The sequence below is a fragment of the Calypte anna genome, chromosome 11 (genome assembly GCF_003957555.1).
Source record: "Calypte anna isolate BGI_N300 chromosome 11, bCalAnn1_v1.p, whole genome shotgun sequence".
Lineage (NCBI taxonomy): Eukaryota > Metazoa > Chordata > Aves > Apodiformes > Trochilidae > Calypte > Calypte anna.
The window spans coordinates 9895514-9910751 of NC_044257.1; the positions used below are offsets into that span (position 1 = coordinate 9895514).

Genomic DNA, 15238 nt, shown 5'->3' on the forward strand with positions numbered 1-15238 from the left:
TTCAGCATTTGCTTCAGGTACAGTTACCTCAATTAATTTCTTTTAGTACAAAAAAGGATCTCTGTTAGCTGTTTGTATCCTTTGACAAGATTTACTTCTACAATGGTACACAGCCCTAGAAGGTTACCAAATACACTTTAAAAGTAGCTTACTGTTGATCTGTCAGAGAGGTTGCCTTGTCTGATGTATTCTATTGCAGCCTCGATTGATGTTAGACAGTATCCCAATTCATCTTTCACTGAACAGCAAAGCCTGAAGTTCTTTATGTAACTTAAGTTGGCCATCCTAAAATAAAAAGTTAGTCATGAAATACTGAAAATTACACCAGTATGACAAATCTTAATATTGCAACTCATATTAGGCAATCCAGGCAGACAGTAAGTATGGAATAGGAAAAAGCTTCTACACAGACTGTTAGGCTAGCACTACCATGGGTTTTCTGAGCTTTATAGATGAAAGAGAACTCTTACATCTAATTAGTAACTTTCCATTGAATAGTTAAGATCAGGAATATGAAGGACAGGATGGAGAACAATGGAATACTGCTTTGCATGTGTGACAGCTACAAAGTAAAGGAAAAATGCTAATATTTGATATATGGGATACAGCACCACAAAAACTCAGTTCAGGTACAGGTTTAAATATACTTTCACTGGTAAGAAGGAGAGATAAACAATGGCATAGGCTAGCAGTAAGTAATTAAACATTCAAATCCAGTTTCTCTATATGAAATGCATCAAATACCTAGAAGCTATATGAAGGTTTCACAGTGCCAAACACAGATGAAGGAGGACCAGTGGGGAAGTCTAGACAGAGATGCAGATTTAATACAGATACATCTTTCCAGTACCACAGTTTCCCAGGCGGGGAAACAGAACAGCAAAGACAGTACTACATTGGTAGCACATCTTTGCTGTTTGTCCTACTAAAAATATCTTTCTGCATTAGATCAGTCTCACTTTCACTTATTACTATGTGTTCAGACATCTACCCCTACAGCAACGTTGCTTATAAGGTGATGTAATAGAGGTCTGTGTAGTCAAAATGGTTACATACCAGTTTGGTATTTCTGTTTTTACAAGTAAATACAGCAAAACAGAGAGCAGATCATCTGCACACATGGTTTCCACATTAACTAGAAACAAAACAAAACAACACCTCATGTTAGTCCTGTCACCATTCAAACCAAGAGCAATATATATAAATGGAGACTAAATAAAAGACCAAGGGCAAACCCTACCACTAGAGGATGCATTAAGTAACCATGGCAGCCCTCAGTCTCCTCCTAAAATTGCCTGCCAGGAATCAAAATACTGTACAAACTGTGATATTTAACTAAGATCCCCTCCTTCCTATATAGAAAAAGACAGAGCATTAGTTCAAGATTTCTGAAATCTCTGAGGACAAAAACTGCCCTCCAAGTTGATACACTTCTCCACAACCCACGAGTCTTACTGAAGAAGGAAATGCAGCAGGGAAAGCCCAAATTCACTGTACTATTCCATTTGCTTACTGGAACTCTTCTCTCTCCAGGACAAATGAAATACTTTATTAGGAGGTCTATGCTTTCCTATCACAATCCTGAGATTCATGGTAGCACTCAACGAAGCACAGAGGTTTGTTTGTCCCCATGTCATCCCCATCCCACTGCCCTAAACACTGCATTTTGCAAAAGATGCATCTCAAGAGATGCATTTATTTCAGGATTATCAAGAAGCATGGGCAAATAGACAAAAATCACTGTTTAAAATGGTCATGCTCAACTGTTCTGCATGTGATAGTGTTTGACAGTGTTCTGACACATACAAGCGTCTCACACACTCTAGCTAAACCATATAACCTAACATATAACCCTGCATGAGAAACAGTGCTGAAGTGTCTATCTTGCCTCAATTTTGCTCTGTCTAAAGGTCTGAAACACAGACCCTGCTCTAATTGTGTTTAATTCACAAGTGCTAGTCAAACAGCTGGTTTATTATATACCAAGTGCTTTGTGTATACTGGTTAAGAAAAAAAGTCTGTTTTATTAATTCACTAATTACTGACCTCTTTGGCTAGAAGATTGCATAATAATTTGTACCACTTTTCGCAGACAAAGTAGCTTCTGTTGAGGGGAAGTGCATTTGTTCAACTGACCCAGTTCTCGCCTTGCACGTGGTATATTGAAACTATAAAATAATTGAAAAAAAAAAAGGTTGCTACACAGAAGTCCTGCATACAGCATCCAAACCTCAAGTTTGAACTTATTGAGAGCCAAAAAATGGCATTAAAATACTTTCATCTCTTCTCCAAGTAGACTTTCATTTCTGTACTCTATAGATGGAGAAGGAAGCAATATAAAGGAGATAATGACCAATGCAAAGACCCTCAAAATGACACTTGCAAAGCTTTACTTTTTCATCTCAAAGGAGTGAGGTATAGGAAAAACTTGCTTATTGTCTGAAGAAAGATAATTTTTGGCTGGCATGAGACTTAAGACAAGATCTGACTCTTCAGAGAGTCCAATCATTACTCCCACCTGAACTCAGGCTTCACTCCAATGTCTTTTTGCTGCAGGTCTTGAAGGCTCCTTGTGATTTTGTTAAAAGCAGCATCCTAATAAGTAGAAAGGCAATAGTTTGTTGTGCTGTTGTTTTTTTTTAAATGTGTTAGATCAATGTAACTAATCTTTATCAATCTAAAAAAACTTACCTCACTTGCCTCAATAGTTCCCACATATTTAAAGACTAGATCATAAATAGCATGGTGGATATACATCTGTAGAAAAGAACAGTACATCAGGCATAAAAGGGAGAGTCAAAAATAGCTTGCTAATTATTTTCCTTTATTTCAGATGCTTACTTCAACTGCTTGTTTAATCAGATTCATCTGCTCTTCTTGCTTTGCAAGCATCCTCTAGAAAAGCCATACAAACAAAAGAGTTAAAAAATTTATTGCTTAAGTAACTCCACTGAATACATAGTACATAGTTTAAGTGTTTACCAAGTGCGAATCTCTCAAAAGATGCTGGAGACATTTGGTATAAAGTGCATTGACAGAATCCTGGGGGGGAGAAAACAAAAAAGCATTAAGACTCAGGTTAATCTGACACTTGAAGCTACAAAGCATAAAAAAGCCAAGAAAAGAAGTGTTAACCATATTAAAATTTTTAGCTAAAATGACAACTACCTGATAATTAGGATATTGCAATTCACAATTTAAGAATTCTTTATTTCTTCCCACCTTCCTTAACTCAAGAAGCTCAAGAAGATATCCAGAGCAGTGAAGTGAACTATATTTAGTAAGGTAAACATCAAGAAGCAAGATACTTACTATGTAGTGGCGGAGGCTTTTCCTTTCATGTTCTTTAAATGTTCTATGGAAAGATCCTATGTATTTATCAAATCTCTCACAGTGTCTTCCCAAGAATTCTCTAACATCTTCAATATTTTTAAGAGTATAACAGCTTGATGAAGCTGTAGATTCACCTAAAACGAAAGCCAAGAATTAACACAAGTTTAATATGTATGCATGGTAAAGTACTTTCTGTCTCTACATTCACAGCTAACGTGTGCAATTCAGCTTACTATACCTTTTACTGATGTACTACTTTTAATTAAAGAATTTAATGCCTCACATTTAGAGTAGGCTCTATTGCCTTTTATGACATTTATTTGAAATAGCTAAAACTGATTTCACATGGGTTTTTTACCCTAGGTTAATTTATTGCTACATACACAACTCATAATCTAACTGAAAAGTCAAGCTTCAAAGTAGAAGAAAAGCACATTATAGTATTGATGAGATGCCCACGCAGGCAGGCAGAGTGCTTTAAGTGAGCTGTAAAAATCCCATCTTGGATTTTTACATAACCTATTCTTTATTTAGACATGCTTTCTCTGAAAGAGAGAGCAAAGTCGCCTCATGTAAACATTAAACCAAATCTGAGTAAGACAATTGGATCCCTCACTTAAAATTCTTATGGCTTTTCCAAACATTTTCTTTCAGGCAAGTCTAATTTGCAGTAAAAGGCAGCCAACTAATAACAGGCTTAGATCTCATTCATTCAAATTACCTCACTTCTGAAAGAGTGCTATACAACTATATTAAGTAATAGCCAAAAAAGGAACACAACAAGAATGGTTTTTTTAGATTTAGATTAATATTTGTACAATTTAAGCCTATACAGATGCCAGCTTTTTTTCCAGAACAACTTTTTCAGCTTCTATTTAACTTTTCAAGAAGCCTCTGTTCCTTTTAATCAGTAAACACAGATTGTTACACAAATTCATAAGGAAATCCTGTTACATTCACAGCTTTAATAGTAACCTTGGAAATAGTGTTCCAGACTTAAAGAGCACTTTCAGTACTAGGATAAAAATTAACACATTCAGCTTAATGAGACTGCTCACTCCCAGAAGAGCTGCTACACAACTATGCTGTACATCCCCTAACCACTGATGAAATGATGACAGAATTTACCTCTCCATTTTTTTTTGTGCATCCACCTTGCATCTTAAGACACATGCTACATTTGAGAATAAAACCCTTTAAGCAGTCAGCACTAAAGTGAACACTGCTTAGAAAAAAAAAGCAAAATCACGCAGGGTCAAATATTGCACAAATGATTTTTAGGGTTGACACTGAGGCATGGGCCCTGCAGAAAATAAGTTTGCCAGGCAGCAGCTTAATTTTTCTCTGTAGCAAAATACCAACATCTGCCCCAGAAGGTTAATAAATGCCAAGAGCTTTCAACCAAGCTAACATTCTTCAGAAGGAAGGAAATGTATTAAGCATGTTAAACATACTAATTTTGTCACTATGCAAACAAGACCAATATTTCAATACATACTTGAGCTTTCTGTTTTTTCCAAAGGATGAGCTATGCACAATATACTGAAGCTTTCTTCTTTTTCATTGTAAAATGTTTCCTCAAAAAGGACAGGTACTGAGAGATGAGAATTAAAACCATTTCCTAAAATAATCAAGTTTCCTTGTATGAAGATCTCCTGAAATACAATGAAAACCAGATTAAGTGTAAAACTCTTAACAGAAGAAAGTTACTCATTGGCTTCTACATTGCACAGACTGCATTTCCAGGAAATCAGAGAATTTGCAAGACAAAGCCCCAGATTGAAGAGATTTCACATTCTTTTGCTGTGTAGCCACTGAAACAAAGACTCCTTCAGTCTCCAATGGCCATCTAAACCTTGCTTACACCTACTTTTCTTTCCAAGTCTGCTAGTGTAGGTTTCAAGCAATCTCCAAGGTCTGAGTGACTATTTGCAGATTTGAGAGTACTTTTAAGTAGAAGGGAAAAAAGTCCAGCTTCAGAAAATCACCACACATCTTGTCTATGTTTCTCATGCTAAACTTTATCTTCTCAAGCACCTCCTGTAAGGCTAGCTGGCAGGGAAGTAGTGGATTCTCCATCCCTGCAGCTATTTAAAAAGAGACTGGATGTGGCACTCAGTGCCATAGTCTAGCAACCGCAACGGTGGTAAAAGGGTTGGACTCGATGATCTCTGAGGTCCCTTCCAACCCAGCCAATTCTATGATTCTATGGTAGCCTGCCAACTGGTGGAAGATCTCATACTGCACTGCAAAATTAAGAACTAAAAAATGTGATCCTGTGCAGTGCTAGCACTGGTTAGCATGGCTTGCTGCTTATCAGTCAGTTTCTGCTCCATTTACTAAACTAATACATCAAGCCTTAGAGAAGACTCTTAAGCCTTGGTGAACCTGCATCTGCACACAATACAGCCAGGTTACTAATGCACCTGAAAGCTAGAAACACAGTTCTTAATAAAGGCCCTCCTGCCATAAAATGGAATTCCTAACAGCCACAAAACAGATAAGTTGACAAAGCAGTAAGCTGAAATCAGAGGCAGCATTAGCATGCAAATAGTACAACTATTCTTGTGTACATGCCAAAATACAGCTTTTGCTAGAAAGCAATGTATTACTGAGAACCTTGGCACAGATAGGCAACATGGACTTTTGCAAGTCACAGCTAACTCCTAGCTATGTCTCCCAACCATTAGTTCACACTATCAGTCATGAACTGCGGTGAATCATTTATTGGAGGGTCCCCAAGATACATTCAGATATCAAAACAAATACCTTTCCATTTAAGGTCTGAAAATTTTCTTCTAGTGGCTTCAGAACATATGATTCAAACTGGCAGGTAGAAAGACTGTTGTTTGAAAGGCTTCCTTTGCATGGAACTAACACCTAAAAAGTTAAATCAGGCTTTAGATCAAGCACATCTAATTTCAGATTAAGTCTGATTGCAGAAAACTCACATTAGAAGTCTTACAGTTTAATGCTATGTAAAATGCTATCAGAAGTGATTGCCCACTAGGGATTTCTAAAGGTCAACCCCATTTCAAGTTACAAGTGGGAGAATATGTAGCTTCAGTTCATAGCAAAGAAAGTTTATTGTAAAGTGCAGAAACAACACCAAATTTGACCTTTTACTGTGACACAATATATCCAGGTCCATATTAGCAAATAAAAAACTTCAAGTTGCTCTCATTCACTTTCACATTTCAGAGACTTACACCAATCCTTACATGTCACAGAAGGCATGTGATTTAACTATATGTAACTACTATTCAATAAGCAACTTTTAAATGTACTTATTTATACTTACAATACCATGGAGCTCTGCAACTTTGCTGCATAGATCAGGACGACGTTTCTGAATGGCCAAATAAAAGGGATTTTTCAAGATATCTTCATCATACATAGCCATATGGACTTCAGATACTCCAAGGAGATTTTCTAAAATGTATCAGGAGAATGGTTAATGTATCATTCATGCTATTTGTTAAAGCAAAGAATTTGTGAATGCCTAAGGGGTAGTTTGATTCCTCATGCCTACAAAGGAAAACAGTGTCAGGTTTTGATGAAAACAGCCAAGGGCATGCTATGCTCAACTCATAAGAAGGGAATTACTGTTACTCAAATATTATTTTCCATTAATATACCTTTCCAATGACATAGTTAGCTTTATAGCTTTCAGATGTTGGGAGCTCAATGTATGACTTGTTTCGACAAAATTCTGGAACGGAGGAGAGAAATTTTACATTAATAACACTTTGATACACAAGCTAACTCACACTGCTAAGATCTAATACAAGCCAAAAGACATAAATTAACAGCTTATTTATAGCATATTATACTGCATGACAGGACATCAATGCTTTTGCAATATGTTCATATAAGCCTTAAATTCATCTGTAAGGATACACAAGACACAAAATAGTGTAACAGGAACCCTTATGTAAAGCAATCCTCAACTTTCCAGGGAAAGTTATAGGAAAGAAGTTCCTAAAGGAAATATGAAAATCCATGCCCTAATAAAAAAGTCACTCTGAAATACATCATTTGTGGTCACCTCTTTTCCCACGGAAAAAAGTCCCCATGACCTGAGGCCAGGTTGATGCATAACATCTGGCAAAACAGCAAGCAAAACAAGTGGCTGGAGACAAGAAACCCAACCCATAGGCACTGGAAAAGCTATCACTAGAAGTGTCACAGGGAAAAGATGATCTCTTAGAAGAACACCACAGTTTAGGCCCACCACTAACCCAAGACAAGGTACTATACCCTTCACTGCTTGTTTCCTCAATTCTAATTCTCTACAAAAACTTATGACACATCCTAGACACAAGGGTAGAAAAAACTCTAGTAGGTCTCTTGAAATAACTTGTGTTATTTTATTCAGAGGAATTAAACAGGCTTATAAAGCTTAATCTGTTCTGTGCCTTTTCCCTCATTCAGTTTCCCTTAAGAATCAACAGGATTTGCATGATTTACTCATGCAATTTCAGCTGTATGTCCTAGGAAAGAGTGAGAACAGAATTTTAAGCCACCCCCACAGTCAGTACCTCTGTTAAACCTTAAGTGCAGAACTATACCCACCACATTATTTACTCAGTGTGAGGTTCTTATGCTTGTTCTGTGGGACTTGGGATATCTTACTATGTAATGCTGTATTGGCCCTAAAAAATGCCTCTCTGTAGATCATGAAAGAGACAAACTCTTGTAGGGCAGTTTAATAGAGAGGAAAAACCATATACCAAACTCCCACAGATTTATAGATAAGCCTCCAAGTTTCCACTGTGCTGTTAACTGATCTTTACTCTGTTAGTTGATCTACAGTGCAGCCCCTTCTTTTAATTAGGCACCTGGAAAGTTCCCTTAGGGAGCACAAAACACCAAGCTAAGGTATAAGCAATTTCCACAGTAAAGTTATCACTTTATTTACAGAGTAGACAACCTCAGCCTGAGCTGCTGAAATTTGACAGTGACAGATAACTACCTCAAGCAAAGTTTTCTTGGGAAGTTCCAGGTAAGATGGCCTATCTGCTTTCAAAACATAATAAAAACTAAGAGCTTCTATGAAAGAAGCAGTCTCTGTGATCTTTGGAGCACAGATTTTAAGTCTGATAACACAAAGAGGAAGAAAATGTTTGCTCTTTGACACCTTCAAAAGACAAGCCAAGGTCAGTTATTACAAGGCTTCAAACCTAGAACAAACCCCCACAGTTTTGCACAAGATCTGTCTACCACAGTCCTTGGTTAAAAAGGATGATCAACAGTAATTCCAGAGCTGATGATTGCTATAAACATTTCCTGGCAAGCAGTGGCAATCCAAGTTCAAGCTGTGGGCTTCTTCAAACAATGGTGGGGGAAGGACAAAAGGCAAAGCAAGCCCAACGGCAGGTCCACTGGAGCAGCACATATATCTCACTGACATGCAGAACATGAGACTAAAACAGACTTTAATAAGTAGGACTAGTTCTCAACAAAAAAAAAAACCAAACTGCCTGCTCAACAGCTGGCGAGGCCACAGTTACAAGTAATGATGCTTAAATGACAACAGCTTAGTCCAAACATGTTTCAGAGACAATTTATTATACATAGGAAGATAAGCACCAAGTAGGACTGTAGGTATACACACTCAGAGCCTGTAAAATAGTCTGACATAGCAAGACTTATTTAGGATTCATATACCCTTTTCAAGCTGCTGCACTTCAAAGAAAAGAAACTGACTGGAAGAGAACCTGAAGTAAGAAAGACAAAAAAGTCCTGGAAATAGGATCCAAAACATGAAACGCAGTCATGTTATTTATGCTTAAGAAATGGCATGAAACAGGAAGAAATTTCTTTTTCACATATTGATCACACTCTCAGCAACAGGCATTTTTTCTACATCTATAGAAGAAATAGGCATTAGCAGAAGAGAACTAGAGTCAGATTACACATCAGGAACACCTTTCAAGAGAGAAGATAAACACATGTTTTAGATTGCCTGGCAAAGCTATCAGGTCTCAAGTTTTAAATCTTTAAGAACCTGTTAGACAGACCTCTCTCCTAGAGGTGGTAATGGACACAGTGAAGCTAGAAGGGCACCCTGTATGGTCTCTCTAGACACTTTCCAAATCAATCTTTTATTAACATAGTTGGCCCACAGAGGCATCTTCATCTTCCTTTTTATTTGATGAATTAATGTTCATTATCTGGTCAAGTGGTAGATGAAACTGCTATGACCCTCCCCAAGAGGCAGTGATGAAGAAGGCAGCGTACCAGGTAATGTAGTCAGGGAAACGACCACATTAACAGAAGTGTTTCCAATCACTATAGCTGTATCACCACTTTTTCACCTCAAACAATATTTAAGTCCAAGGAGGTCTACCCAGAATAGGAAGGGGAAGAGAAGAACACATTCTTCAAGTCCTCATTTAGAAACCTGTATCTGGCCATGAAAAAAAAAACCAAACAAGCAAACAAACAAAAAAACCAACCCAAAACAAACAAACACACACACACCCCTGATAAGCTTTGTCTAGAAAGGAATTAAAACCAACATTTCATTCCCTGGCAAAAAAGATGGAAGAGATTTATGAGGGCACTCCTACAGAAAATCTGAGCTTACGAGTCTTGCTGTATGACTTATGTAGCTCTTAAATAATTGTCCACACCTGAAAAAACTACAAGCAACTCAGGTACATTAAGAATGAGTTAACAGATCATCACAGGAAGTACTTGAAATTATAATCTTCAGTTCCTGCTTCGTGAGTTACACACCTCACTTAACTAGCTTTAAAACACTGAGCTGCAGCCATATACACTTGTTTACTACAGAATTGACAGGGTTGAATCATGTTTGAGAGCTCCAGCAAGAAACAAAGAAATTTTATTCCAGCATTGAATTCTGGCATTTTAGCTACACAACTAAGATGCCATCAACATGCTGGACCCCAGTAAGGAAGCTAAACCTTCTCGTTCACACGGGTATTTGTCACCCACCTTGAGCAGAAGCAAATAGTGAAATCTGAACTCTTCAACACACTCATATTCTTACACAGCAGGAAAAACGAGTCAAATTACTACTGTTCAGCGATTCACAATTCTGAATTTCCTTCCCTTTTCACTCTTGCCTCTGCATCTGGTCAGTGCTACATGAGTGGATAGTATCATAGCTGATTAAAATGCGTGCATAAAAAAAAGAAAAGGTGAAATAGCTATTGACTGAAGTAGTTGTTTCTATATTCACTTGGACCTCCATCTATCCACAGCATTCTTCTGAGAGAAGTGTGGATGCAGATACAAACAATTTATGTCATTACAGAAAACCAAATGACTTTACAATAAGCAGATCAAGTCTATAGAATCAAGAAAATACATTAAAGCTTCCCCAAACTGTAGATCAGGCACTTTTGAGATTAAGTCAATTTCTTTCCATTCCAAAAGTTAAATGCATTGGAAAATACTGGCTAATGCATTGCTCTAGTTCTAGAAAAGCATTAGAATACTCTATTGAGAGTTTGCTGGCAGAACTCAAGATGCAGCTTCAGCCTAATTTAACTGGGGAGGGGGGGGTTTGCTGTGGAACAGAAGCACCCAGAGGAACACAGACTTATCCTTCTGTTTGCACCTTGAGGACAGCTTTAGATTTACAAGCATAAAGCAAGCAGGCAATGTACAAACCCTTACATAAATTACCAGACTGAACAGGAAACCCACTAGAAGTTGTCATAAACTATATTCACTATGAAATGCATTAAATTCTATCATGCTGAGCTATAAAGCAACTGCAAGTACTAATATTATATATAAGATTTAAATGGAATCACATCAAGTGTGGCTTCATGCCTGTAAATACAGAAATAGCTCAAATTCCTGGAAGAAAAGCTAACTGATCAGAGAATCCAATAAGCATTTGGTTACTGTTTTTAAAAGAAAAGCCTAATCATAACCTTAGAACAGCCAAATCATTTCTAGACTAAAAGCAAGTGATAATTTTTATTATACAACAAGCAGTACAACTAAAAATAGCTAAAGTTAAAAATCATACCATGGAAATCTAAGCTGGCCACTTTCCTCCAAAATACTGGAAATTAAGTCTTACAACCTTTGGTACTGAAAACTACACGTAGGATTTAACTATGACAGTTTATTTTGTCCTTGATGGTGTTTTCCTTTAGAGATGTTCAAATGAAGTACCTTTTACAGACATATCAGGTTTCAGTTTCTATTTAGGAGCATTTTGAAACTTAAAAAAAACCACACTAAAGACATAATTGTATTTGCTTTTGTTACTTAGCAATGATATCCATCCACACTGAAGTTATACAACTACTCACCCCATCCTTAGGCACATCTAATGTCCTGCTATACCACTGTTAAAAACCTAAAACACATACTGCAGAGAAAATTCCTTTCTTAACAGAATTAGGAATGATGTATACAAACACTTCATATTCAATGTGGAACACTAAATGTCTTGGTTTTCACTAAGGTATTTTCATAATACTTCATAATACAGTAAAGCAGCTAGTAGTAAAAAGTATTAGCCTGGTTCAGTAACCTAAAATCTTTCCAGAAGAGAAAGTTAGGACATCACAGTGGGATGCCAACATCAAGTACATCAGTGCCCTCTTCACAGAAGTCCAGCTAAAAAGCAGCACAATGCCATGTTCTCCAAAATAGTCAACACCAGATGGATCAGCACATCATGATCATGAAGAATAAACTCACTGAATTCCACAGCACTCCTCCTCAGTTTCACACAGCAATTTCATCTTAGCTTGCAGACTCTACAACAATAACAAGGCTCAGTAGATCAATAAGAACAATTGATGCTTGCTGAAATGTTCAAAATAATAAGTGAATCAAAGCAAGCAACAACTTATTACTCAACTGAAAGATGTTAAGCTTAGAAGACATGTTGACTTTTTATAAAGCTTTATGCATATTTATCACACCAAACTGAAGAGTTCTGCAGAAAAAAAAAAAGAGGAAGCAATTGTTCCCCAGTCCTAAGCAGCTTGAATGTTTTGTTGCTGTTTTTTTTACAAAAGTCTTTTATCTCCCCTGCTCTTTAAAAGCACTACTTCTCAGCAAGAACAACTGAAGATAAGCATACCTTAAACCCCTTGGCAAGCAAACAGGAATCTAACAGTGAGATTTAACTAGTCTCAATCCAAATAAAAATTTAGTTGCCACTGTTTTATCTGTATTACTACTCTTCATACTCACATCACCTCCCAGCAATTAGGTTATAATCCAGACCTGAGCTCTCAAATCAGCATTCACCTCAAAAATAAAACAGAAAATTCTGTTTCTAAGCTCAGAAGAAATCTTACTTCTTCCTTCCCTGGAGGAACAAACACTTGAGCATCTTATGAGCAGCTCCAAGGTATGTTCCACTGCACATTGCTCACCACAAGGCAGCAAAGTAAACACCTTGCTACCTCAGTTAGATTCAGCTGCAGTTTGTATTGATTTCTTGGAAGTATTTAATTTTCATTTCTCTCAGCATCTCTCCGTCAGTCAGAGATTTCTTACAGTCAAGGGTTAAGAGCTGGCACAGTCTCATTATTTTAGTTCTGTCCCTGCCCAACACACTCCGAACCATTTTTAGGCCTAACAACTCCAGCTCTACCACTGCTCCCACACTTGCCAGAGAAGCCCTTCCCAGACACCCGACAGCACCTACCAGCATCAGGACAGTGCTGTGCAGACCAGATTCCAGCAGTTCCTCAAGCCTCTTTTCATCAGGGACTCCACTCTGTAAACTCTAAAACTCATCTCATTCTTAAAAAGTAATGAGAAGGCCCACTCTTCGCATTTTAATAGTGTTATTTGGACCAGTTTGGTGAGGACACATTCTTACTTGGCTCAGGCTTGAGGCAAAAGAACATACTGGCTTGACTCTCCATTGTCACCATTTCTTTTCTCTAGAGAAAGTACATTCAAATGACTTGCTCATCTTTCAAAACTTCACACATCTATCTAGTCACTTCCACCGATTTTTTAATATTACTTGTCATTAGCCAAGCATAAGGAACAACTCGCATTGTCCTCTTTACAGCAGAATAGAGACTAGATTGCAAATTCTTTCAAGTTTAGAAATATACCAGAGTAGCTGCTAAGAGTTATCCTTCTTTGGTTTTCTACTATTAAAACTGCAACTTCTGAAGCAAGCCCTGGAACAGGGTAGAGACTGCTGACTGGTAAACTAGATAACAATTGTAAGGAACCTGTTTAGAGAAAAAACACTAACAGAAAGTACAAAGTTCCCAAAACAGCTTCTCAAGCAAAGATGCTTCCTACAAATGTTAATGAGCCATACATAAGGCCACCTCCTCAGGCTTGCAGAGGTATCAGCACATGCACTTTTTTGGAGGAAGGGAAAAAAAAACCTAAGAAGTTGAAAGACAAGGACAAACTGTCCTTGTTGCTTGAAACCAGCAACTCTGTACTCATTTACCTTAGTGCAGATTGTCCTTAGACATCTAAGGCAAGTAGACAGGAGCATTATCTGATACAGATTATATCTGCTGCTACCTTCAGGTGCAGCTAGTCCCATGTTATGAAACAATAACCCCTCTCCCATTTTCAGCTGCTTTCAGAAAAGCAGTTTCAAGATTCTCATGTGCCACCATGAAGAGTAACTTCAGTGACAGGTGAAAGACTTTAAACACAGTTACTGTACACATACACAAAAATAAGCCTAATTTAGTCAGCAATAAGCTTAGCACTCAGGTCACATAGGACTCCAGGTTCAAACCCAGAGCTAATCCCTTTTCCACCTGACAATGATTAAGCAATTATAAGATTTAACTTATGATCAGGTTAAAAACATCCTCTGTTTCTGTATTCCTAAAAGGAAACAGGTGTTCCTGACTCACTGCTTCTAAGCTACCAACACACAAATTGGTAGAGAGCTACTCGGTATACTCTGTAGTAACTGTACAGAAATTAAACAGCAGTTTCTTCCACAGGTGACAACCTGCAGCAGGAGCTGCATACGACTTAAAATTAGGGCCAAAAATAAGGCAGAATAGGAAAAAAAAGAAAAAAAAAAAGTCAGTGGAGTTCATGCTACCAAGATTCAAAAGAAGGCACATAGCCTAGACAAGACTTCACACTGGGCTCAGCACCAGATTGCCAGTCTGTCAGGACTCTGCTCCTTGTAGCAAAGTATCCTGCTCACAGATCACACAGTACTACAGGAGTGGCAGAATAAAGGAAAGGTTCCTCCTCATGGGTGGATGTCTCCACATCTTTTTCTAGTTATTGTAGCATCAGAAAACCACTCCGTACCCACAAACATTGAGGGGTACATAGTAGCATATGTTTCAGCAAGTTCTCCACAAAAATATAGAGACAATAGCTTAGTTTACTATGCAGCACTTATCAACTTTCTTCTTTGTTCAGATGTACATTTAACCACAGCCCAGTGTCCATCACTAACAATGATACTGCATGTTCCACTAGCACATGATTTGTGCTAGTGAAGAACTGGTGTTTCCTGACCGTAATGTTTAACCGCTTGACTTTGGCAAACTGCAGACAGCCTGCACCGCACACCAGCCCTGCCCCTTGGTCTTCCTGAACACCTCGTATCAGAAGTGACGGAAACACAAGTTCTCTCCCTCCGAACTGCCCTGGAGCCCAACAGCGCTGCCCTCGCGTAAATAACCCACGTCGCTGGGGCTCAGTCAGCTTCTCCATTTCTGCCGCTTTCCCATGTTGAAGGCGCGGGCCGAAGTCAGGTGCCAGCCAGGCGGCGGGCACGAACAAACCCCGCCTGTTCGTGGGGCAGGGGGTGCCGGTGGCACCCGAACGGCCCGGGAGCAGGGACTGCCTGGCCCCCGCCAGCCCCGCAACCGGGGAGCAGGCCGCGGCCGGTACAGCCCGGCCCCGCCTCCCGCCCGACTACAAGGCCGCGGCCGAACTA

At 38.4% G+C, this 15238-nt stretch overlaps 1 protein-coding gene across 2 annotated transcripts in view; it reads right to left on the bottom strand.

The window, feature by feature from the left end:
• ANKRD27 (ankyrin repeat domain 27) overlaps window positions 1–15238 on the bottom strand; it is a 45587-nt gene that overhangs the window by 18680 nt on the left and 11669 nt on the right. The window contains exons 1-12 of one of the 2 annotated variants that reach the window (XM_030457515.1): window positions 14985–15128; window positions 6635–6765; window positions 6103–6213; window positions 4832–4988; window positions 3313–3467; window positions 2983–3042; window positions 2842–2895; window positions 2692–2757; window positions 2519–2595; window positions 2047–2168; window positions 1057–1135; window positions 153–285 (exon numbers count right to left, since the gene is read on the bottom strand). In XM_030457515.1, coding sequence (XP_030313375.1) covers window positions 153–285; window positions 1057–1135; window positions 2047–2168; window positions 2519–2595; window positions 2692–2757; window positions 2842–2895; window positions 2983–3042; window positions 3313–3467; window positions 4832–4988; window positions 6103–6213; window positions 6635–6765; window positions 14985–15012 — 1173 coding nt within the window. In that variant the 5' untranslated portion in view covers window positions 15013–15128. Of the gene's footprint in view, window positions 1–152; window positions 286–1056; window positions 1136–2046; window positions 2169–2518; window positions 2596–2691; window positions 2758–2841; window positions 2896–2982; window positions 3043–3312; window positions 3468–4831; window positions 4989–6102; window positions 6214–6634; window positions 6766–14984; window positions 15129–15238 lie in introns of those variants that run through there. The other variant, XM_030457516.1, reaches the window with a different exon arrangement.